Source organism: Dendrobates tinctorius, unplaced genomic scaffold, assembly GCF_039654945.1.
Source record: "Dendrobates tinctorius isolate UK_male_01 unplaced genomic scaffold, ASM3965494v1 ptg000029l, whole genome shotgun sequence".
In the NCBI taxonomy this organism is placed as follows: Eukaryota; Metazoa; Chordata; class Amphibia; order Anura; family Dendrobatidae; genus Dendrobates; species Dendrobates tinctorius.
The window spans coordinates 37,613,039-37,639,980 of record NW_027361697.1 but is presented as its reverse complement, the minus strand read 5'-3'; the positions used below and the strand labels follow the sequence as shown (position 1 = coordinate 37,639,980).

Below are 26,942 nucleotides of genomic sequence, written 5' to 3'. Positions count from 1 at the left end.
CTGACATATCTGACTGTAGGAAAAATACTTTCTTGCTTCACTTTCCTATTTAAATATTGTCCTGATGGGATATGTTAACGTTCTAGTTATATACTCATAGTGTTGATGTATTTTATTTTTTTTCAGGCTAACGGAGGGTGGCAGGATGCGGCCACCCCTTCGTCTGTGACTTCCCCTACGGAAGGACCTGGCAGCGTCCATTCTGATACCTCCAACTGAGCAGCCGGCTCCTGAATTTCTACTCTTGAAAGCCAGAATCCATCTCTTCCCTCTCACTCCAGATGGCCACTGTGGGAATGCAGCGAACAAAGCAACCTCTTTTGGCATATCCATTAGAAACTCTCCAACCCCTTCATTATTACTCACATTGACTCCTTAATCCATGCCTACATTTCTATCAGTGATGCCGGTTTTTGTAGGTTGTAGCCTTTCTATGTTCTTTTTATTTTATTAAACCATTTTTTTTTATTAAAGTTTGGGATGAGCAGAAAACTAGCTACCAGTGTATGAAACATTAATTGGGTTATTGATTTATATGTGGCTGCACCTATGCACACAAACGGCCATGTCTAAATGGTCCCAAATAATGTTTCTGCAGACCTATAACTGATTATGGGACATTTAGCAATTGTGTTTGGCATCTACCCCTCTGAGAACGCTTAAATTATGGGTGAGGGCCAAAAATCCTGACATTCATTGTCTTCTCATGCAGTAAAATATCCTTTTGGAACATGGTACTGAACCATAGTTACTGCAATACGCATGACCTTCAGTTTTTTCATTATGACCATTCTTTGATGACTTCTATCCTTCAAACTTCTGGTTAATTTGTTTCTAGCTTAGAGAAAGACCATCTTCAGAAAATTAGTAGAGATACAGGATCATGAGGAAACCCTTAATATACGTGGATTAAGTATACTAACCAAAGGCTGTACATTTTAAAAGACAATAAACTGGAATAAAGTTTCCATGATGTGTTGCTACCAGAAGTAGATCCAGCTACATATATCATTAAAATGACCTTAGTGCTATTCTGCAGACCGCAGTTTTTCTCCGAACATAGAAGCAGATCTTGTGCTAGTTCACGTGGGGAAAACGAAATGGCATCCATGCAAAAAAAAATATATATATCTGTAAGTTTTGTTATCAAACCAGAGCTCCGTCCATGGTCTGTAATCTTGGATTTGGACATTACTCTCTCTCAGAGAAGATGAAAGTCCACCATACGAACATTGCAAAATCATAAGGATTGATGGATGTGAAGCCTACGAACTGTTCTGTGGTCAATTTCTTCCAGTTTCTCCACCCGGATGTTGATTATATCCAGTCATTGACTTTTTTTGTCCTTTTAGAAATGATAAACAGAATTTTCTTAGATATTTTTCGCAACACTTATCCATCCGAGATACTATGGCTGCTTCTACCTTCAAACCTTCCTACATCTTGTAAATTATGATTTTGACCCAAGGAATTGTTTTTCCGAATATCGGTCACGTTTCTGGACCTCCTTTTCATTACTGAGTACTCTTCGTGTCTGGCAGTTATCCACAAGCACCTACACAGGGTGTTATCAATCCACGTTTGATACCAAAAATCCGCGTGTACTCGCACAGAGGAAAGACGGACACAGAGGGAAGTGCTCAGCTTTATTAACATTCACTGCGGTTTCACATAACTTGTGTATCGTCGATTGTTATATTTGAGATAAACATTTGATGCTGGATGTTCTTGTATATTCTGAAGAAAACAAAAAAAAAAAAAGACACAAGATAAAAAGACAGAAGAAAAACAAAAGACATCAAACAGCCAAAAAGTTGTCCTGGGTTTAATAATCTTTATTATTAAAAAAAAAAAAAAAAAAACTTTAAAAAAAAAATCCTGTTACAGAGATCACACCCGTTTAGCATGGAAATAGGTTGATGATTTCTATTTTATGTCTTTCATATTTCTTGCTTAGTTTTAACACAAAAAAACAAAACTACCTACATGTGATTTTATTTTATTTTTTTTTTCTTATTTTAATTCTTTTTAACACCGCGCGTTTGTGAATTATAACGCAATGCTAGATAAATGTAGTTGGGCACCTTTTTAGTTATTTTAATTTTTTTTTTTTTCTAAGGGATGGGTGAGCGGGCGGGCACAGGGTTTGGGGCAAATTCGGGATTGTTTCAGGGGAAAGGGTGGGGGCATTTTCCATATATGACCCCTTTACGGCCAGAGTAATCTGACATATATGCTGTTATTTGCCCCTCTGGCAGAAACGGGGTTAAATAAGCGGACTCAAAGATTCTGCCGGATAAACCCATTTTGTAAACTAAAGTTAAAAAAATAAATAAAAATAAAGCAAAAAAAAATTATGAGAAAAAAAATGTTGGAAAAAAAGTTGGAATAGTTAAACCTTAATAGGTACATCATAAAATGTACATTTAATAACTTTTCTGAGAACCAGAAATAAATTCTTTTTTTCCTGTTTTCAGTTCGTATTTGTTTCAAAACTCATGTGATAATTGTGATACTTCCTGATAAAGCAGCGAATCCTTTCATAAATCCTTTCACTACTGAGGCCAATGACAGTGAAAGAAAAATTTTGGATGTTTGATCCGGTGTTATATTGAGGTGTCCAAAATACTTATGGGAAAGATTGATAAATATGACAAATAAAAGAACATTCCTTCAGTATGACAGATCTGAAGGCTATAGGGTATCAGCATTACACGAAGCATTTGTTTTAGATTTTTGGGGACCCATAACAGCTCCAATACTGTAGATAAAATTGCTCAATATACATTTTGCCTTACATATCCAATAATATCTGTTTAAAGGGAATCTGTCACCCCTTTTTTGAGATATCATATAATGATATCATTCAATTGTGTGTCACATAAGGATTCTCTTAGTGCTTTTGCTTCCCCCTGACCCCACACCTTTCATGCATAAATTCTTTTTTTTATATCGGTTCAGATGTATGTAAACTGCCGCAGTCCGGTCCGCTGGGCGGGGCTTATTCAACTGCTCCCCCCCCCCCCTACCTGTCTTGCTCTACGCATTTCTTCTTGTGCAGAGCAAGACAGGAGGGGGAAGCAGGTGAATAAGCCCCGCCCATCAGACCGGACCGTGGCAGTTTACATACATCTGAACCGATATAAAAAAGGTATTTATGCATGAAAGGTGTGGGGTCGGGGAAGCAAAAGTACTAAGAGAATCCTTATGTGACACACAATTGAATGATATCATTATATGATATCTCAAAAAGGGGGTGACAGATTCCCTTTAAAGGAAATCTGTCAACAGGAGAGCAGCAGGATTTAGGGACAGACCCCCCCCCCTGATTTCAGAAATGTCACTTATTAGGCTGTTTGTTGCGGTTTCAATACAATCAGCATTTTATCAGCAGGAGATGATCACTACTGGACAAGGTGTCTCAAGCTTCCTAGTCTAACCACACTGCAAACACTGGCTAATTTTCATGTATATTGAAAAAAAAAAAGCTGCTAATCAGGGGTGGAGTTATACAGGGCTCAGCATTCAGAGAAGAAAATGCTCACAACTGCTGGCCACAGTAAACTTAAGTGATACATTGCTGGAATCAGGGTCTGTGTCAATGTCTCATGCTGCAGTTGTATTACATAACACAAATGTGTTGACAAATTTGCTATAGTGTAAAGAGGATCTTTCACTGGATTTTTTTTTCTGTGCCCCTCCATTCCAAAATTGTCAACCATTAGTAAATATACAAATTTTCCTTTCAACCAACTGGATCTTCTGTCATAGAGGAGAAACGGAAAACATCTAGAAAGGGGGTTCTCTGGTACATGCGTAGTAGGCTGAAGAGAGCAGTTTCATGTTAATTAATATGGAGTGGCATAGTAAAAATGAAAAATGTGCCACAACAGCACCAATTAGAGGAGGCACTCTTAAAAAAAAAAATAAAAATAAATAAAAATCCAGGGAACGCTCTGCTTTGTTTTTTTTTGTTTTTTTCCAATTATTTGGGTACTTTACCCTAAACTAAACAATGTCGCCTTCTGCTCATCACAATGGAGTTTATCACCAAGAAATTACATGTCACAAATATGGTACCTGTGACTACAAGCTTGCTGTTCATTTGCTTAAAATATATCTACTAAGTTCACGAATCTCCTAAGCTCAGGCACGTTCAAACTGTGCAATCGCGTTTGTGTTTGCTGAAATTTTTCAGAATTGCAGAAAAAACAGTGGCTTTAATGAATATTTTATTTAAATAATTTTTGAAAAAACAGCGCCGTGACCCCTCTATTCATGATAACCAACCTGGCTAAAGCTGACTGCTGAGGGTTGCAGCCCGCAGCTGTTAGTTTTGCCTGACTGGTTATCAAAAGTACCCTATTTTTTTTTTTTTTTTAGTAGAGCGCAGGCTGATGACTACTGCCATCAGCTGCTCCTGCTCTCGCTGTTAGCGGCAGCAGTCGTAAGTTGATGGGAATAGTAGTCCCATCAGCTGACGCCTGTACCCGGAGGTAAACTTTTTACCTCCGGTCACACCTGCTGGCTCATGCTGACATCTGACGGCGTGAGAACCGCGGCTGTCTGACTGGTGGTATTAATCTTACATGTAAAATCACTATTTATTGATAACTAAAATTAAATACAAAAATGATAGTTGTCCCCATAAAATATATTCAATCCAGAGCGGTACAGGCCTATAGTTGTGAGACGACAGGCCCATCACCCTATTCTGTCCCCTAGTTTTGTCCCTACCTACCAGTGGAGGTTGGCACCCTCTTGGACGCAAATGGTGCCCCCCGCTCCACAACTGCTCTCTTTAAAATTCCCTATAAGACATGCATAAGGACAAGCCACAAAAAGGTAAATACAGTGCTACATAGCTCAAACCCATCATCTTAACAATATCCTCTTGTGCTATAGTGTTGTCTGTTGTATATTGTCCAAAGAGTTTATAAATGCAAATATATCAAAATGTAATCAGTACATACCTCTTGACACAGGAGCATGTGTGTCGATCATCTCATATAGCCGTATATAAATTTCAACACAAGATATAGCGTATGCAACACTTGACGTGTTTCCCCTCAAATCGATTAATCCGTACATTTCATCGAGGAATACCAAAGAGTCTTAAAAAAAAAAAAATTGCTTGGTTCATAGGAAAATAGGTAGTCATGTAGTAAAGTGCCATGTGCCTGCTCTGGATACAACATCCTGGTGTGGAAGGAAGTTGTGCCCAATGGCAGCAAAAAGATCTGGCCACCACCCTGTACAGCATGTCAATAGACAAAGCTAGGGGACAGAATAGGGCGACGGCCCGTCCTCTTGCAACTTATAACCCTGTACCACTCTGGACTTGAATATTTTTTATAGGGACATTTTTTTTTTGTATCTTATTTTAATTTATAACTATAAATAGTATAGTCTGTGAATCAATATTGAATGTCTTATACACTGCAATATTGAAATTCAGTGATTTATTCTGGTATTAATCATCCTGGTGAAGTCCGTGTTCGGGATATGTGCCCGAACAGTAGGTGTTTGGTAGGAACCCCAAACTTTACTGTTTGGGATTGCCCATCTCTATTCCTAATCAATGAATTCAGGCTCTCCATTCAGTCCCATTGCCCCCGATGTAAAATATCTGGCACTTCATCATGCCGTCTGCTTTTACTAACATTTGTGGGAAAAAATGGTTGATTCTTGGAGCTCACCGATACCAGTGTGGTCCTGTAATCTAGGAGTCACCAGTGTAACAAGTCAGTTCATGACATTACTTCCATCCTAAATATTCCCTCATCTGTGAGTAGTATTGTTGAAAAAATGGAATCTTAGGAACTTGGGCATGAAGTGGAGACCATAAAGTTATGTAGTGGAGTCACCCAGTGTGGAGGAGAGGGCATAAATCTCATCAATGTTCTACTAACAACTATAGAGCTTCAAATCCCCTCTGGTATTAAAGTTAGCATCACAACTGTCCTTCATAGCATGAGTTTCTATGGCCAAGCATCTGCATGCATGCTTTACATCACCAAGCACAATGCCAAGCATCAGATGGAGCAGTTTAAAGCAAAAAACTTCCGGAATGACTAATCATGCATCTTTATCTGCCTGACTGCATTCTGCCAACTATAACATTTGGAGCAGGAGGGATAATGCTATGGGTTTGTTTTTCTGGATTATCCTAGACCCCTTAAAGGGACATGTAAAAAAAAAAAAAAAATGTAGATTTCCTTTCACTGAAACCTTAAAGGGAACAAGTCATGGTTAAAAAAAAAACAAAAAAACTATTATCCTGCAGATATGGGGTTGATATACAGGTTAATAGCATTCTGAAGATGTCTGGCATCTGCATAGAGAGCCCCGCTGCCTGGGGTGACTGAAGCCGCGCTGGGCCACCCAACTGAAAGCCTCAGGATGTTGGGAGTAATAAAGTTCATATACTGCCAGCAGCGGGGTCTCAGTACAGGTGCCAGACAGCTTCAGAACACTATTAACATGCAGATGAACCCCATATCTGGAGATTAATAGTGTTTTTTAACCATGATCAGTTCCCTTTAAGGTATCAGTGAAAGTAAATCTTCATGGTTCAGAATACCCAGGCAGTTTAGGTAATTGTATGCTTCCAGCAATAGGAAAACAGTTTGGGGAAAACTTTTTTTCTGTACCAGTATGACTTTTCTCCAGTGCGCAAAGGTCCATAAAGAAGACATGGTTGGGTGAGTTTCCTGAGCAAGAACTTGACAGGCAATGCAGAGCCCTAAACTCATCCAACACCACTGGTGTGAACTAGAATGGGCATTACTATCCAGGCCCTCTCGTCCAACGTAAGTGACTAACCTCACAAATGCTCCTTTGGATGAATGGTTCAAATTTACACACACTCCCAAAATTGCCTGTCCCTGACCATATGCGTACAGTAAAGTGTAGCAAGTGGTGTCAGGATTTATTCATTTTTATTTTTTTTTTTAACAATTTCAGGTGCTTTTAGCATAATAATCTTCCCCAAATTTTTAGTGCTTGGCAAATTTTTTTACTGTGTGCGCAAGAGTATTATATTTAGAAAAACATATATACTAATGGATTACTTTAATAATAACAAAGAATAAGACGTCAACTACATACATTATACGGCGAGGTGAACACTATGGAAGTAAAAACAAAAAAGCATGACATTGCTGTAATGGGACAAGTGGAAATTTAAATGACCTGAACATTATATAAGGTGTATCGACCTCTGCCACCTTTGGGTTTTTTTTTCTGTCTTCCTGATGTCCATAGGACAGGTGGCGAGCAGACAGTGTCCAGCATATTACTTTTCCTTTGCAGATTGTTACTGGACACTAAATCACAAGGATTACACAGAATTCTCTGTTCTAATCTTAACCATTGCTGAGAGTCCCCGACATCCCTTAGTTACGAACGTGAGATGTTCAAAAAGAAAATACTTGCCTCACTGCTGACCTCTCTAGATTGCATTCTATCCTCTTTTTTTTTTCCACTGTCAGGTGTCGCATCTCCAGCCACCTCGCTATAGTCCAGGCTCACGGTCGCATACAGGCCAGAGCTTACTGTACGTCATACGGTCGTGTCGTCATCGCAACCTTACGCTGTAAGCTCTGGCATGGATGAGTCCAGAAGTCCTGAACTGTAGTGAAGAGGTCGTAGATGTGGAGCGCCTGACAACAGAGAGAAGAGGTCAAGATGGCAAGGTGAGTGTTGGCAAAAAAAAACAAAAACCCACCCCTAAATACTTCTTCAGATGCCCGGCTGCTTACCATTTGACCCTCTTTCTGCACACGCGTGCTGCATCTCCAAAGCTTCCAGCAGTGTCCAAGCCTCGAAGGTCACTGCACATCAGAAATAAGCATTGTGACCTTATGAAGAGCAGTAAGCTCTGGAATGGATATTGCCATAAGTCCTGGGCTATAGTGAACAGGCCGGAAATGTGACATGCCCGATGATGGAAGAAGAGAACTGGACAGAGAGCAGCAGAATGTCTATAGAGATGAGTATTGGTTAAAAAAAAAAAAACCTCGCCTCTCTAGCATCCCAGCTGCTCTCCATCCAGCCCTCTCTCCGTCATGTCACATCTCCAAGACTTCCGGCTGGGTTCAGAAGTCACTTAGCATCATTAGGTCGCGACCTCCTGACCCGCAAGAAACCTCCGAGGTCTGGACATGGCCCAAATCGACTGCCAGAGAAGTCAGTGGTGAGGTATCTGTTTTTGTTTTTTATTTCAGGCCTTTTTCTAACATGCATACATATGCGGGTTACGAACAAGCCTACAGAACGTATCTATTGTCTCGGGAACTGCCTGTATTGTGTTTGTTTTAGCAGCGTAAGAGCAAGTTCAGATTTTGTCATTTACATGGAATTTACAGCCATCTTTCATGTGAATACATTGTTTTACCATTAGCTGTATCTTCATCCAGGGCTACCACCAGGAATTTCGGGGCCCCATACTGGCAAAATTTTTGGTCCCCCTTGAGACTCTGCCCAGACTCCGCCCCAGCTTCACCTCTCAAACTTTGTACTGTCCCACTGCCAAAACTCTACTTCTGCACCACATCATCACCAATCTCACATTAACAGTTCCCATTGAACACCAGTTCACATCAGCTTTTGTTTTGGCCAAAAGTTTTTTTAAGTGACCACTACGACCAGGTAGACTCTTTTGGTTGGGATCAGCCCCCCCCCTTTTGCTTCTGGTCCCTGGGCCCCATATGCCAGTAAGGGTAGTAATGCCCTGATGGTGGCCCTGGCTTCATCCCAATACTTCTGCTAAAAGACAAGCAGTTACCATATATTGAGTCTTCCTGGTAAACAGTTTAATCCCTTCCCTGCATTTAGGTTTTACTTCTTCCAAAGACCATAACTGGTGGTAAAAAATGACCTGGCATTGTGATTGTGAAGGTCAGTACGATTACGACAATACCAAACTTATCCAGGTTTTTTTTTTATTATTTTAGTTAAAAAATTGGAGATTTCTTTTTAAAAAATTATTGGGAGTCAATAGAGTTGTGTGAAGACTTATTTTTTGCGGTGTGAACCATCATTTTTATTGACACTATTTTGGGACAGATATTACATTTGAAAACACTTCTTACTGCATTTTTTTAATTTTATTGCAGCGGGCAAAAAACCCTGTAGTATTGTTTTTTTTTTTTATGGTGTTTCCTGATTGGATAAATTAATTTTTAATTTTAATCCAACCTTTATGGATGTGATGATACCACATATTTATATTTAAAAAAAATTAAAAATGATTACCTTTATTTTTAGTGGGAGTGGAAAGGAGGCGATTTGAAGTTTGTTTTTTTTTTTGGAGGGGGGGGTAGGAGAGTGATTTTAGATTTTTCTTTTAAACTTTTTTTTTTTTTTTTTTTACACTTTGTAGTGTGTTTCTTATTTCCCTCAGGGGACTAGAACCTTTGATCATGGTCTCCTTTGAAGGACAACACAGGCTGGTTTTCAAAGGAACTCTAAATGGCAGGCAACTGGGTCTTCAAATGACACCAACTGCCATGTCGACCTATCTGCATCATGTGATCATGTCACGGTGCAGCCAATGGGCACGTAGAAGGATGCACCTCCTTGCCGGTGTGCTGATATCGACAACATTTAACAGGTTAACTGTCAAAGTCGGCTGTATGAGGCAGGTCCTGGCTGTGACATGCAAACATCTATACTGTAACCCCTTGTCTTTTTGGTTGGGGACATAAATGTTTTTAAATTTGGCATTCAATCAAGTGCATCACCACTTTTTAACTTCCATCCTATTGAGCTAAATAACGTAACAATCCCTGCGCTCCCTCAAGTTTTATGCTTTTTTACGTTTTGTGCTGCATCATTCAATTGCAGTTATATTCACATGTACTGTATTGCTTTTGGAGCGCAGTATGTGAAACCTCTCCTTGCAGACCAACTGGGAGTTTCTTTGGATTATTCTCTGGGTACATGCGCTTTCAACTCTCACCTAGATGCTGTGAATCGGAGCTTGGCGGCTTGTCTAGCTGTCTCAGATGCTGCCGAGAGGTTTTACCATTATTTAACTAAAACATTTCCTTTTTTGTCAATATTAATCATCTTTGGTCTCTTTTTCATTGCTCCAGCCACACAACTTGTCTGAACATTATTCTCAGTGGAGTTCTCTTGATAGAACAAGGGTACTGTCATTGCCCTTGTTCTATGCAGAACCATTTAAAAAAAAAAAATTACAAAAAGCAAACCAGAAAACCTCTAAAAAAAAAATAAAAAAAAAAATTAACGATTAGCAACAGCTTAACAATAAATCTGTTGTAGACTTACATTTCAACAATTTAGTAAGATTCTTGTGTCCCAGAGTCCCAGCCTTGATCTGGTCTCCATAGGCTTATATTGTAAAAGCCTCTTTGGGGTCACTCAGAGCTCGGTGTGATCCGGGATCGTCGTCACATAACTGAGAAGAGAAGCGGAACAGTTCTGGATACCAGGGAAGATGGTGATCACTGAGTATATTAGCACACTGTCACAACACTACACTAAGATTTGCACAGGTTTAGGGAAAGAAAAAGTTAGTGGGCTTCTCTAAGTATTGCATTGTGCTTCTTGTTTCAGTAGAGCAGACCTGTAACATGGCATCGGCCACTCACTAGTTTTCTTTACTTAAGTGTTAAGTTGCATTTATACTGTCAAATAATCTTGTCATAAGGTATCATAACTACTAAGTTATTTTGTTTTTCCCACTGAGAGCAATCTTATTTTCAACTGGCTAAAGGCCCTGTCACACTAAGCGAGATCGCTAGCGATATCAATTTGATGACGCAACAGCGACATCGTCAGCGATGTCGCTATGTTTGACATGCAGCGGCGATGTGGCCCCCGCTGCGATGTCGCTGATCGTGCTCGAACGTCCTAGGCCATTTTTTGATCATTGGCGTTCCGCTAGTGCGCCTGAATCGCTGAGTTTGACACCCTTTTATAAACAACGAGCGACCTCGTTGGCGACTCATATCTCTGCGGCGCAGGCGGGACTAGGTTGAATCGTTAAAACACTACATGCTGTGTGACAAGGTCCCAACGACCGCCGAGGTCTTTATACAGATCGCTGATCGCTGCTGCTTCGTTTAGGAGATCTGCCTGTTTGGCAGCTAACTAGCGACCATGTAGTGATGCACAAACGATCTTTGCCAGGTCGTGTCATTGTCGTGATCGCTGGTGCGTCGCTTAGTGTGACGGGGCCTCAACACAGTACCAAACCTTTTTTTCTTTCGACATAATCTCCTTAAAAACTCTCCATTCGCAATAACCTTGTTGTGTTAACAGGTTGCAAATCACCTAATGCTCGTTCATCTGGAGAAATGATATTTTGCGCAGGGCAAAAGATCATTGTATTCAAAGGAGCAATGCCCGTGTAAACAGGTCTCACACTGTCGAGAACCATGTGTACTGAGCGATCTATTACAGATCGCTCAGTGCACATCATTTTCTTTGGTCTGCTTGTGTAAACAGGTTATTAAATGACCACCGATCAGTAAAGGTTTACCGATCGGCGGTCATATTGTGCCACCAGTCCGTCCGTATAAACGGACCCTGAGACTGGGTAAAGATCTTGAGAAAAAATCACCTTTGGCAGTAAATTTCGAGATCTATGCAATTGGTCCCTCCCTAGGGATTTACTTGCTTCATCCACATTTGTTGTGCTGTTATAAGGGGAGTGATGGTTTAGAATATAAATAGGTTTTCTCGTACTCCCGTCAGCGGCAGAAGGATCCCTCCTTATTCTATTCTCCGTCTGCTAAGCAAAAAAATAATGCACGAAGTAGGTGAATACAGCAGGGCACCTTATGTAGTATCCAGATGTTCTACCTGTACTATCAGTTCACAGGGAAGAAACATTCCTCCATGTGTTGTGCTGCTCACAGGAATTACATTCTAAATTATCACTTTTTCCAAGTATTGAAGTTTAGGTTTAAAATTTAGCCAATAAATAAAAAAAAAAAATTCCCACAAAAAAACCCTCAATAATTGGGGATTTTTTTTTTCAAAGTTCTGCCTTATGAAATGCAGAGATGTAAAAACAAAATTGGTCCTTAAGGGGTTAAAAAACGCTGATGCCTTCTGAATGTCTATGAATCAAATATCACATCATATTATATTAGATAAACTATTACCGTATTTGGTATTGCTTTATGTAAAAGAGCCATAATTTGTACACCTGAGCTGTCCATAGAGTAACATAGTAAGCTTAAAAAGAAAAAAACTCTAACAATAATAAAGTGACTGGGGATAAAAGTCAAAAGGAAGGGAGGCACTTGGATAGTAACTGAATGACAGCCATCAGCCAAGAATATGTCCACGTGTACTTGCTGTGGATCTCCTAAAGGTGATAGAAGCCAGACGTTGAACTTTAATGAACCCAATTTTCCAGCCTTATTTTCGAGCCACTCAAATTTATAGCAAAAGATGCTCCTTTAAGAAAAAGGGACTGGAAAGGAATTTATAGATCAAAATGTACAGAGACAATGGCTTCTACCGCAGGATGGGTAGGCATCATGGATGGAAGTAATTATTGACTAGTGATGGGCGAGTGCTAAAATGCTTGGGTGCTCCATACCCAAATCGAGTAAATAATAATGCTTCAGTGATTGTTTCAAGTAAGAGGCATAATGGAAGTCAATGAGAAACTCAAGGATTTTTCCAGTAGACTCTACCAGGAGGACTGGGGGGAAGGAAAATCATTCAAATGGATGGAAACACCATTGAAATGGAATGGGAACAGCATGGGGAAGACTGACATCTGAACGCATCTCTGACTCCCATGTCGCTGTTGGGAACAATGTTGTCAGAGTATTACATCGCTTTTACAGACTGATAATAAAACATACAAAACTGAAGATAACATTTTTTTCCTGTAAAATCCATTTTATGGAACATTCACTCTTGTATAATGACTTGTATATAAGGCAGAAGAAAAGTTTTTAAAAAATCTCACCGTATTTCCCTGTCATTTTTAGCAATAGATAAATAATTTTTAAAAAATTGTGTGTCCCCCTATTTTTAATAACCAGATTAAGCAAAGCAGACAGCTGAGGTCTGAAATTATCAGGCTGGTAAGGTCTATGGTTATTGGCCCCTTCCCAGCCTAAAAATACCAACCCAAAGCCGCCCCAGAACTGGCACATCATACTGCACTGTTTAAAAAAATAAATAGATAAATAAAAACAGTGTGTGGTCCACTCTAATCTTGCTAACCAGCACAGATAAGGCTGACAGCTGCAGGCTGCAGCCGTCAGCTGCCAGCTTAATCTTAGCTAGTTATTAAAAGTAGAGGGATCCCCAAGCAGTTTTTTTAAATTATTTAATTGACTAATATAAAAAAAATGGTGTGGGGTCCACACAATCTCTGATAACCAGCCAAGCTAAAGCAGACCACTCTGTGCTGGTACTCTCAGACTGGGAAGGGACCATGGATATTGGCCCTCAAAAGCCTAAAAATAGCGCTGCAGCTGCCCCAGAAAAGGCACATCCATTAGATGGGCTTTGCCCATATCTTCTCACTTGTCCTGGTGCAGTGGCAAGTGAGGTAATAGGTTTTGGAGTTGATGTCAGCTGCTGAGCAGTGCCATTATGCGAACGCTCACCCCTGCATCTAGCATACACTGTGCAGAATGTGAGAGCACAGCTTCAGTAACCAGCGGTGACATCATTGTGGAAACCACAGCACTGTGACCAATGGTAACGTGTAACGTTACTGCTGGTGAGAGACACTGTTTCCCACACTGTCACACAGATGACAGCATGGGAAACAGCGGATGATCCGGCCCCACATTCATTTGAATAGGGTTCGGGAACTGTTTTAATAGTGTGGCTGAACCCGAACATCCACGGATCCGCCCATCACTATAGACCAACAATTCCATGATGTCTCACATCTTCTGAAGCGTATGGAGTGCCATAACGACACTCCATAGGTTTTCACAGCCACCACTGCCGTGCACGCTGCTCCGTGAGATCAGACAGCTATGAATTGATGTAACATCAGTGATGTCAGTGAGGTTACATCAGTTCACAACCGCCTAGGTCTCACGTAGTACCGTGAACAGCAGTCTGGCAATCCATGTGACATGGCAGAATCACCGAAGTACGTTGAACTGTGCTGCCACCGTGTCACGAAGAGCGTGGTCTGATGTACTACAGTGATTCTGCTGGGTCAGATGGACTTCCCTCTGCATGACCCAGTGACTGTGAGGTCCTGTAACCTTAAGGGAGCCTTTAAGGTTGACTTTAGAGTTACTGGAGTTCTCAGCTGTTGGGACACCTGCAGGCTGTGAACTAAGTTTACTGGAGTTCGTAGCCAACAGATCCCAGCAGCTGTGAAGCCAGGAAAACTTAAGGGAGCCTTAAATGGAGACGTAAAGGTTACTAGAGTTCCCAGATGCTGGAACACCTGAAGGTTGTGAACTCTGGTAACCTTAGTTCATAGTCTCCAGGTGTCCCAGCAGCTGGGAACTCCAGTACCTTAAAGTTTCCCGGCTGTGTGCACATTGCATTTTTACAGTGTTTTTTACCTCTGATTTTGTACAGCAATGAATGCTGTTTAAAGCTAGTTGAAAAAAAAACAAGGCTTCATATGCAGCGGACGTTGGAGCTGTAGCAGTGTTCATGGTGCTGTGGACTTCGTCGGACGCCTGCTGGACCTTTACTTTCTAATGCGTAAATGAGGCAAATTGTTGGGGAGTGTTTTTTTTAAATAAAGGACTTTTGTGTGTGTTTATTTGTTTTCAAATAATTCATCTGCCCGTTAAGCAGATGTAAAAGCTTAATAAATATTCACTGCTTTCAACGGCCATATCTCAGCGCAGAGGTCAGTCGGCCGAGCATTGGGTCCCAGCTCTTAGACCCGATGACGCGAGACGGTCAGCCAATTGCAGTAGCCAACATGGCTGCTGCATTACTGTTTATGGGAGGCAATCCCTGCATGTTGATTGTTTGTCTAAGGCCTCTTTCACACTTCAGTTTTTTGCATCAGTCAAGATCCGCCAAAAGGACGGATGGCGGATCCGTTTTAGTACTGATGACAACGGATGGCACCCGTCCGTTTTTTTTGACGGATCCGACAAATTAAGAATTTTAAAGGAATCGTAGTCTCTCTCTCTCGGCTGCGATTCCTTTAAAATTCTTCATTTGTCTGATCCGTCAAAAAAACGGGCGGGTGCAATCCGTTGTCATCAGTACTAAAACGGATCCGACATCCGTCCTTTTGGCGGATCTTGACTGATGCAAAAAACTGAAGTGTGAAAGAGGCCTTAGGGTTCATACTCGTTTGCGAGAGACTCGCATGATTCTCGTGCGAATTTCTCACATGAAAACCTGGCACTGCCGCTGGCACTGGGACCGGAGTGTGCGGCTACATAGAAATACATGTAGCTCCTGTCCCAGTGCCGGCGGCAGTGCCGGGTATTCATGCGAGAGACTTGCACGAGAATCGTTCGAGTCTCTCGCAAGTGAATATGAGCTCTAACAGCCACAAAACATGCGGGGCAAGGATGCGAGCACTGTGCTTGAGTGCCTCCGATACTCAACCGAGTAATGTGCAGCACCCTAATGCTCGATCGAGTAACGAGCAATATCACACTCGCTCATCACTAGTAATACCCAATTTTCTAAATAAATATATTTCTAAAGGTGCTATTGATATGAAATTCTCACCAGATGTCGGTAACAAGCCATTCCATCCACACAGGCAAAAACAATCAAACCATAGATGTCCATAAATGAAGTTATTTGTAATAATTAGAAATGTCAGAGGGAAAAGTATTTAATACGCTTACTGAAATTTAGTTAAGCCATTGGTTGATGAAGACAGCTTCAAGATGCCACCTGTATGGAGAAACTAATCGCATGCATTGCTGAGGTGTGATTTTGGCCCATTCTTCCACACAAACACTCTTCAAATCCTGAAAGTTCCATAGGCTCCTTCAATGAACTCTGAGCTTTAGGCTGGGATTACATGAGTGTATAAACAAATCGGTCCGATTTTTATCCAGAAAAGTGGGACGATTTTTTTTTTCCTCACTTGTCATTCAGTTGATGTCTGTGTGCAGTACCTAAGCAATCAATTTTTTTTTCTCATTAGTAATCATTTACAGGACCATAATATATAGTTTCCTATTGTCAGAGACACCGCACTGCACTTGCTCATAGAGCCAGTGCGCGTGTCCTGAGTACAGAAGCAGAGCTAAAAGATACCTGTGGAGAAGGGCAGCAGAGGTGACCATGCGTGCTTCAGGCTAATAGTGTCAGGGTCCAGTCAGCGCTGGAAAGTAAAGAGGCATAGGACCTGCGGACACTGAAAATGAGTAATCTGGCACGGGACCTATGGTCATGTGACTGCAAGGGGGCGGGATACCATACAACAACTCAGAGTCAGGCAAAACAGAGGTCACAGCAGTACGGGCAAACGAGGTACAGGAGGGACAAACAGACGGGTAGTCAGACAAAGCCAAAGGTCATACACAAGAGGGCGACGTGGTACCAAGGGGACAAGCAGAGAGAAGTCGGGTCACAAGCAGAGAATCATACACGAGAGGTAGCGCAGTACAAGAGGGTCAGGCAGAACTCGTAACAGGGACAGAACCGAATCACAACCGAACAAGCAAGCAAGATATCAGGCACAAGGCACACGTATACAAGAGGTCACTTAACTCAGCCGAGGGCAGGAGTATAACTGACACCGGACCCAGGTCCAGTGAGCACTAAATAGCCTCCTTCTGCCAGAGAGAGGCAGCACAATTAACCCATAGTCTAACCAGGACGGGTCAAAGCGAAATCCCGTCCTGGATCATGACAGTACCCTCCTCTCAATGGGGGGCCACTGGACCCCCAGGTCTCTCAGGGTACTTGGCGTGAAAGGCTCAGATCAACCGATCCACATGAACTGATTGAGCAGGAACCCACGAGCGTTCCTCAGGACCGTAGCCCTTCCAATGTATCAGATACTGAAGGGCGCGACGGACCAACCTGGAGTCGACAATTCGTTCCACCTCGTACTCAGCCTGCCCATCTACCAAAACCGGTGTCGGGGGAGATGATGATCCCTCCCCACCGGACCTCACAGGTTTCAAAAGGGCCTTATGGAAAACATTAGGGATCCTTAGAGATGGCGGAATACTCAACCGAAAAGCCACCGGGTTAACTGCTTCGGTAATTACATAGGGACCTATAAACTTGGGTCCAAGCTTCGCAGAGGGGACCTTGAGCCTTATATTTTTGGTGGATAACCATACCTTATCTCCGACCTGAAACACTGGACCCACGGATCGTTTTTTGTCCGCAAAAAATTTAAATTTGTCCTGGGCCTTCGTAATGTTATTCTGGACCTCCCGCCATACCTCCCCCAACCGCTGGATCGTCTCATCCGCCCCAGGACACCCAGAATTCAAGCGGGAAAATTCTCCAAAATGAGGATGAAACCCATAATTGCAAAAAAATGGAGATGTACCCGTAGACTGGTTAGTGCGGTTGTTAAATGCAAATTCAGCCAATGGTAACACAGAACACCAATCATCCTGTCGGGCTGAGGTCAAACAACGCAGAATTTGCTCCAGAGACTGATTGGTCCGCTCAGTCTGCCCATTAGTCTCTGGATGGTAGGCGGATGAAAAGGACAGACCAATACCCAACCTCCTACAAAAAGCTCTCCAAAATCTGGACACAAATTGCACTCCTCTATCAGACAACACATTCAGGGGTACCCCATGCAACCGCACCACATGCTCCACAAACAATCTGGACAATGTTTCCGCATTAGGTAGAGCTGCCAAAGGTACAAAATGTGCCTGCTTAGTAAACCTGTCCACTACGACCCAGACCACGGTATTACCCTTGGAAGGGAGAAGGTTGGTGATGAAATCCATGGACAGATGAGTCCATGGTCTCTCAGGAATTGGCAGTGGTACCAATTCCCCGGCCAGCCGGTTATGGGGAGTTTTCGCACGGGCACAAACCTCACACGCAGACACATACTCCCCAACATCAGAGGCTAAAGAAGACCACCAGAATATTCTAGCAATGGCCTTCCGGGTCGCTGAGATCCCTGGATGTCCACCCAGAACTGAGTCATGGAACTCCTGGAGGACCTTGAGACAAAACTGAGCTGGCACAAAAAGTTTATACACCGGCTTAGCTGGAGGTGCAAGAGCCTGGGCTTCTCGAATCTCCCGTTCCAACACATTAGAAACCTCTACCACCACCACCCCAGGCTGAAGAATGGAGGATGGAGGTTCCAGGGGGGGGACACCGGATCTAGACTGCGTGACAACGCATCTGCTCTGATATTCTTGGATCCTGGATGAAAAGTGATCGAGAAGTTGAATCGGGAAAAAAAAGTGACCATCTAGCCTGTCTGGGAGTCAACCTTTTAGCTGACTCAATGTAAGCTAGGTTTTTGTGGTCCGTGATTACCGTTATAGGATGAACAGCCCCCTCCAAAAAATGCCTCCATTCTTCAAAGGCCAACTTTACGGCCAGAAGTTCTCGATTCCCCAAATCATAGTTTCTCTCCGCAGGGGAGAACTTCTTTGAGAAAAAGGCGCAAGGTCTTAAATTGGTCAAAGTGGCGGGTCCCTGGGACAATACCGCCCCCACCCCCACCTCTGAGGCGTCTACCTCAACAATAAATGGTTCAGAGGGGTCCAGTTGAATCAGAACCGGGGCCGACATGAAACATTTTTTCAAAAACTGAAATGCCGCTACCGCTGCGGTTGACCAATTCTTGATATCGGCCCCCTTTTGAGTCATGTCTGTGAGGGGTTTAACCACCTGTGAGAACCCCCTTATAAATTTCCGATAATAATTAGTGAACCCTAGGAAACGTTGCAGACCCTTCAAATCACACGGTTGAACCCACTCGAGAATGGCCTGCACCTTATTAGGATCCATGCGATACCCTTCAGCAGACACGATGAACCCCAGAAAGGACAATTCCTGAAGAAAAAATAAACATTTTTCAAGTTTAGCAAAAAGACAGTTCTCCCTGAGCCTTTGGAGAACTGCCCGAACATGACCAATGTGAGCCTGTTTATCAGGCGAGTAGATTAAAATGTCATCCAAATACACCACCATAAAACGTCCAATCAAATCGGAGAACACATGATTTATGAAATTTTGGAAGACCGCTGGAGCATTGGTCAGGCCGAAGGGCATGACCAAATTTTCAAACAACCATTCAGTAGTGAGAAAAGCGGTCTTCCACTCATCTCCGTCCCGGACTCGGATAAGGTTATACGCTCCCGTAGATCTAATTTCGAAAACCACTTAGCTCCGGACAACTGATTGTATAAATCAGGAATAAGTGGAAGGGGATAAGGATTCCTCACAGTTATTTTATTTAACTCACGAAAATCGAGGCATGGGCGCAAACCACCGTCTTTTTTTTTTTACAAAAAAGAACCCTGCCGCCACAGGAGAAACAGAAGGACGAATATGTCCCTTACGGAGGCTCTCGGAAATATATTCCTTTATCGCAGCCCGTTCCGGACCCGAGAGGTTATACAGGCGGGCATTGGGCAATTTAGCACCTGGAACCAGGTCAATGGCACAATCAAATGGGCGGTGTGGTGGTAAAACCTCAGCCTCTTTTTCGGAGAAAACGTCTGTATAATCTATCAGGCACTGCGAAATGCCTTCTAGACCCACGGACGACACAGACACAGAAACAAGACATTTCTCAGAGCAATAGGGACCCCATTTAACAATATCCCAAGATTCCCAATTAATCACAGGATTATGCAGATGTAACCAGGGGAACCCCAACACCAGTCCCACAGGCAGGTTGTTCATTACAAAACGTGAAATACGTTCCTGGTGTAAGGAACTCACTTTAAGGAGAAACTCTTCCGTACGAAACACAATGTCATTCTTAACCAGTGGTGTTTTGTCAATTGCAACAAGGTGAATCGGAGTCTCCAACCTAACTGTCCCTAACTTACACCTGGCCACCAAGTCAGAGTCAATAAAGTTCAATGATGAACCGCAATCCACGAAGGCAGAAGTGGATGTGGAGACACTCCCACAACAAAGTTCCACTTGAAATGACATTTTAGAAAATGCAGAAAAGGGTACCTGAGAGCCTGGGTGACCTCCACGATAATCACCCGGGCTCAGTCGCTTGTTGGTTAGTGGCCGGGAGGGGCAATCCTTTTTCCAGTGTCCAGACTCGCCACTGTGAACACAGCATTTTCTCACGTGCCGTTGTCTCCTTTCTTCCTCCTTAAGGTTGATGTTCCCATCTCCGTGATTTTCAATGAAGAACTGGCTCCCCTTCCTTGGGAGAATAATGATGTCTCGGTTTGTATCACTCCCCTTGCCCGTAACCTGCGATCCATTCGGACGGCCTGTGTCATAGCTTCCTCCAGGGCATCAGGTGGGGGGTGGAGAGCCAAGGCGTCTTTCAGATGCTCAGACAGGCCTCTACGGAACAACCCCCGGAGGGCGGCGTCGTTCCAGCAGACCTCAGCAGCCCAGCGTCTGAACTCTGAGCAAAACCACTTGGCTGAGTGCTTGCCCTGGCAAACATTCATCAGCATGTCCTCAGCCATACGCACCCGATCAGGCTCATCATAAATATGCCCCAGGGCCTCAAAAAAATGCATCCACAGTCATACGCTCAGGGGCCGTGGTAGGAAGGGAGAAAGCCCAAGCTTGGGGGGCTCTCCTTAACAGAGACATAATGACCCCCACTCTCTGACTTTCATCCCCAGAAGAGTGTGGTCTTAAGGAAAAAAAAAGCTTACAGCCCTCCTTGAAAACTCTGAAGTCATTTTTATCTCCAGAAAAGGTATCTGGTAACTTTACTGGAGACTCAGGGGAAATTAATGTAACATCCCGAGCCCCCAATGAAAGAACCCCCTGCACAGTGTCAGCGATCAGCTGCTGAGACTGAGCCAGGACTCTTTGTTCTCCAAAGAGTTTCTGAGACATCTGCGTCAGATGCTTAACCTGTTCAGAAAGAGTGTGCATAGGATCCATCACACACACAGGTGAATGGGAGCAGAGAAAAAAAAATGGTATGGGTCAGTTATAATGTCAGAGACACCGCACTGCACTTGCTCATAGAGCCAGTGCGTGTGTCCTGAGTACAGAAGCAGTGCTAAAAGATACCTGTGGAGAAGGGCAGCAGAGGTGACCATGCGTGCTTCAGGCTAATAGTGTCAGGGTCCAGTCAGCGCTGGAAAGTAAAGAGGCATAGGACCTGCGGACACTGAAAATGAGTAATCTGGCACGGGACCTATGGTCGTGTGACTGCAAGGGGGCGGGGCTTAGCATCCTGTTTTCAGATAGGACAGGATACCATACAACAACTCAGTCAGGCAAAACAGAGGTCACAGCAGTACGGGCAAACGAGGTACAGGAGGGACTCATAAATTTTCTATTGGATTCAGGTCAGGTCGTTGACTCGGCCATTCTAGCAGCTTTTTTTTGTCTCAGAAACCAACTGAGAGGTTCCTTGGCTGTGTGTTTGGGATCATTGTCTTGGTGAATTGTCCACCCTTGTTTCGTCTTCATCATCCTGGTAGATGGCTGCAGATTTTTATCAAGAATGTCTCAGCACATTTTGTCCATTCATCCTTCCTTCCGTCATATGAAGTTTGCCATTGCCATAAACATGCTGTCTATTTTCTTGTGATCCTCCTTGAGATGGTTCTACTCCTTGATTAGAGTCCAGCTGTGTTCAATTAAACTGATAGGACTTGATTTGTAAAGGCACACACCTGTCTATATAAGACCTCACAGCTCACAGTGCATGTCAGACCAAATAAGAATCATGAGGTCAAAGCAACTGGCCAAGGAGCTCAGAGACAGAATTATGGCAAGGCACAGATCTGGACAAGGTTACAAAAGAATTTCTGCAATACTCAAGGTTCCTAAGAGCACAGTGGCCTTCATAATCCTTAAATGGAAGAAGTTTGGAACCACCAGAAGTCTTCCTAGAGCTGGCCGTCCAGCCAAACTGAGCAATCGTGGGAGAAGACTCTTGGTGAGAGAGGTAAAGAAGAACACCAAGATCATTGTGGCTGAGCTCCACAGATGCAGTATGATGATGGGATAAAGTTCCACAAAGTCATCTATCACTGCAGCCCTCCACCAGTCGGGCCTTTATGGCAGAGTAGCCCGACGGAAGCCTCTCCTCAGGGCCAGACATATGAAAGCCCGCCTAGAGTTTGCTAAAAAAAAAAAAAACACATGAAGGACTCCCAGACTATAAGAAACAAGATTCTCTGGTTTGATGAGACAAAGAACTTTTTTGGTGATAATTCTAAGCGGTATGTGTTGAAAACCAGGCACTGCTCATCACCTGCCCAATGCAATCCCAACAGTGAAACATGGTGGTGGCAGCTCATCAGGCTATGGGGGTGTTTTTCCGCTGCAGGGACAGGACGACTGGTTGCAATTGAAGGAAACATGAATGTGGCCAAGTACAGAGATATCCTGGATGAAAACCTCTTCCAGAGTGCTCTGGACCTCAGTCTTGGCCAAAGGTTCACCTTCCAACAAGACAATGACCCTAAGCACACAGCTAAAATAACAAAGGATTGGCTTCAGAACAACTCTGTGACCATTCTTGACTGGCCCAGCCAGAGCCCTGACCTAAACCCAATTGAGCATCTCTGGAGAGACCTGAAAATGGCTGTCCACCAACGTTCACCATCCAACGTGATGGAACTGGAGAGGATCTGCAAGGAAGAATGGCAGAGGATCCCCAAATCCAGGTGTGAAAAACTTGTTACATCATTCCCAAGAAGACTCATGGCTGTACTAGCTCAAAAGGGTGCTACTACTCAATACTGAGCTAAGGGTCTGAATACTTATGACAATGTGATATTTCAGTTTTTCTTTTTTAATAAATTTGCAAAAATTTCTACATTTCTATTTTTTTTTTTCCAGGCAAGATGGGGTGTACAGTGTACATTAATGAGAAAAAAATGAACTTTTTTTTAAGTTATCAAATGGCTGCAAAAAAACAAAGAGTGAAAAATTTAAAGGGGGTCTGAATACTTTCCATACCCACTGTGTATATATAGAGTATAGTATTCCAGATGGGGGGACCCCAGTCCAAATCTGGCATCGGGGCCATATCAGACTCTAGTTAAGTCTCTGATCATGAGAAAAACTAAGCATACCCTCATTGCCCTCATTGAATTCTATGGTTTTACATGTCAGGACATAATAAAAAAATCTAGTCCTCAGAAGGTCTTAAAATGAGATAAGTACAACTTATAACCAATATTCATAGAAGCTGAAAAAAAAAAGAGTTACAACTGAGACTCTAAAGGCATCGGCATGTAAAATGTTCAAGAAAAAAAAGTCTTCCTGAATAATGTCCTTTATACAAACAAGACCAAAATGGAGATGTTTGGCCATAATGTCCTGTGCCATGTTTGTTGAAGACCATTTGGCATATGAGCACATATACCTCATACCACCTGTCAAGCACGGTAGTGGAGGGGTGATGACTTGGGCTTTTTTTTGCAGACACAGGACCTGGGCACCTTGCAGTCAATGATTCATTACTGAACTTCTCTGTATATCAAAGTATTCTAGAGTCCAATGTGACACCATCTATTCAGAAGCTAAAGCTTGGCCAAAACTATGAGTCTAAGCACACTACCAAATGAGAATGGCTGAAAAAAAGTGTTCAATGGACTAGTCAAAGTTCAGACCTCAACCCAATTGAAATGCTGTGGAGGGACATCAAAGGTAATCTGTCAGCCGTTTTTGAAATATAATCTGAGAACAGCATATGGAGCGCACAGGCGCGCGGCAGCGTGAGGGAGTGCGAGAGCGCGTGTGCGGCGCAGGACCGTGGGGTACTAGGTACCGGGCCAGTCGACTTCAGCGGGGGATGGTGTCACGGCGGCGGCGACCCGATCCGTGGCCCTGGGGCGTCCATTAAGTAAAAGGGGATGGGGAAAAGTTGTTGGTGATGTTGTTAGATGTGTCATGATACAGTGTTGGATCTGGCGGTATTAAAAGCACAAAGTGAACTTTTTTTACTTTGGTTAAGTTCAAAGGTGTTTTGACTGTCCCCGGTGGTGGTTGTGGTATTGCACTTTGGGTTTTTGTGCACTTAATCATGTATCAGGTGTTACACCCTATAAAGGTGTGCTAGAGGTGTGCAATCACGGCCTGTGATATTGTGAGTTTGTGTTCACTCTGTTTTTGGAGAGCCTGGATGAAGGATGGAGCTGGTGAGGAGTCCTGCGCATCTTAGCCAGGGGGGATGTGTTGCAGCTATGGTGTCTGGACGAAGGGCTGGCATGGCTTGGTGGGGTCGCAGTGATGGAGTCAGCGGGAAGTGTCTGCATGGTCTGGTGGAGTGGCTACTATGGAGAGTGGCACTCACCATGTGGGACTTGGCCGCTGAGCTGACCTCAAGCATGCTTGACTTCGTGGCAGAAGCTGAACACTTCCTTGGGACTCTGGTACTAAGCAGCTGCAACTGGTGTTGGACTCTGCTCCAAGGCTGCACTAAGGTGAAGGATCCTGTTATGGTGATGGATCCAGGTGGAGGAGAAGATGCACTCAGGTGGAGGGCTCTGTTGCTAGGAGTGCACGCAACAGAGCAAAGCTAAGTGGTGTTTCCCCTGTATTGTCTCTTTCCTCATGTGTGCTATTAGTGCAGTGGTGGGATTAGTTTCCGCACCGACCTATTCCCTAGTGAGGGTTTAGGGTCAGGGCGAGCTAGGGCGTTGAGGTACGCGGGCGGTGCCCGGTGCGAAACCGGCATAGGGAACGTTAGGAGTGCAGGGACACTGGCTCAGGGGAGCTCAGGAGGTCTCCAATTCCCTTTTCCCTATTGCAGGGCCCACCATTGTTAAAGTTACCCAGGTTCCCCCCTTTATTATTTAAATGCGCCTTACTGGAGGCGGTGTTTCCAGATATTGTATGTATAACGTGTAATACCTAAATCCGCCAGGTGGAGGAGGCGTATCCACCTGCACGTATTATTATTTAAATTCGCCCCACTGGAGGCGCTGTATCCAGGGTCACGTGAGTTATGGGTTCGCCTTGCTGTAACACCTGCGCCCAGACACACAGTGACCATGACAAGATGTGGTAGAAATGAAGATAAAGTTTGTAGATGATTAAATACGTGACGCCACCTGTGGTATTCTGGTCAGAGGTGACCAGCGCTGCGGTGTTGTTCCCCTGAGACTGTTGATGTGGCGCAGCTGAGGTGAAAATATCTCTCCGCAGGTAGAGCAATAGTCCCAGGGCAAAGATGTTAAATTAGTCAAAATGACTGTGAACGTTGGGGTGCAGAGAAATGAGAGGAGGACACAGAGAGGTGCAGTTTCTTTACCTTTTACTGGCAATTGGTTGCAATCCGGAGTACCACATACAGGTGATGGAATGAGTCCGGCTCGCCTGGAGGCATTCAGGGGATCCACCTTGCCAGGTGGGGGTTTAGGACCTTCCTTCTGCGCTTTGTGTGTGGGTCTCTACTGTTTATAACTATACTGTGACCCTCAATTGCGTGATGATTTCACTAACCTGTACGGCTGTCAGCATGAGCCTATTCCATGGGTACAGTCCTTTTCACCGTCAGCCCCGCACTCCTTATCTGCTGCTGTGCCCTCAGGTGTTCAATGTCGCACAGGAATTTACAATCCCCTGTACTTTCAGATTCGGCGATCAGGACATACAGTTCCTGACCACCAAGGACTCTGACATCCCTTTTCTCTCTATTAGCGCTTCACACTGGGGGCTGCTATACGCAATTTTTTAGCTTCTCCAGAGCCTCTCCGTCTCTGCTTGTGTCCGTTCCCTCTTCATAGATCAGCTCTCCCTGTCTTGAACTGACTGGATCTTCCAGAAAGATCTTTTTACCTCACGTTTAACTGTCTTGTCATTTCCCTCACAGCTCACAACTGCTCTCGTTTCAATGACAACCCCCTAAGCTCACTTCTAGCTGACTCACCAACCCCCTCTGCTGGCCAGAATTTAGAAGGCAACTCCCTTTTCTGACCTGCAGCAGGAATTGTGATTTAATCTGTTACCTGGCATGGGGGTCTCCTTTCTGCCTCCAAGCATGACTTCACCTCTTAGAGGGAGGTAATGTCATTGTGACAACCGGACTCTGGGGTGTCACACATAAAGTAGGAGCAGATGATTACAGCCATGTGTCACCTAGTGAACTGCTTGGTATACTCTTGATTTAATCACTGTTGTCACTGCTGAATGATGTAGCAGTGCTCAGAATGCTGAGCTGTGTAAGCTCACCCACACAACTGATTGACAGCTTTCTTTGTACACTGTACATTGATATAAATCTGATAATGGTGTGGTGCAGGGTTACACAGAGCAGGTTGACTTGGTGGCACGAGGCAGCTAGTCCTCTACTGATAATCTCCTGCTGATAAAAGACTCATTTTATTACAACAACAAAACACAGCCTAGTAAGTGAAATATTGCTGGAATCTGGGTCTCTGCCCCTACATCAGGCAGCTTTCAGATTACATAGTAAAAAACAGTTGACAGATTCCCTTTAAGAGAACTGTGCTTTAATGAATGCCCACAATCTTCAATGAACTTGAGCAATGTTTTTAAGGAAGAGTGGGCCAAAATCCCTCCAAAACCATGTCAAATGATTCAGAAAACAATTAATTCAAGTTATTGCTTCTAAAGGTGGATCTACAAGCTATTGATTCATGGAGTGTACTTAATTTGTTACATATTGCATCTGCATTTTGGACTCATTTTTGTTAAATATAGACACTGTGTATTTTGTCGAGCTGCTGTTCTTCGTGAGTATTAATGACCTAATATAAAGACCTTCTAAGAACCAAACTCATTTTTTAATGTGTCTATAATACTGTAGTGTTCAAAGAGGGTGTACTTAGTTTTTATCAAGGCTGCATGTCTATGGAAACCTCTTGTAAATAACCAATATGATGAAAGGTCCAACCACC

At 43.4% G+C, this 26,942-nt stretch overlaps 1 protein-coding gene across 7 annotated transcripts in view; it reads left to right on the top strand.

Annotated features, from left to right (window-relative positions):
• PBX1 (PBX homeobox 1) overlaps positions 1-2,472 on the top strand; it is a 201,572-nt gene extending 199,100 nt beyond the window's left edge. For all 7 annotated transcript variants that reach the window (XM_073571620.1, XM_073571623.1, XM_073571619.1 and 4 more), the window contains one exon: positions 127-2,472. In XM_073571620.1, the coding sequence (XP_073427721.1) occupies positions 127-219 (93 nt within the window). In that variant the 3' untranslated portion in view covers positions 220-2,472. The remainder of the gene's footprint in view (positions 1-126) is intronic.
• The last annotated feature ends 24,470 nt before the right edge of the window (positions 2,473-26,942 follow it).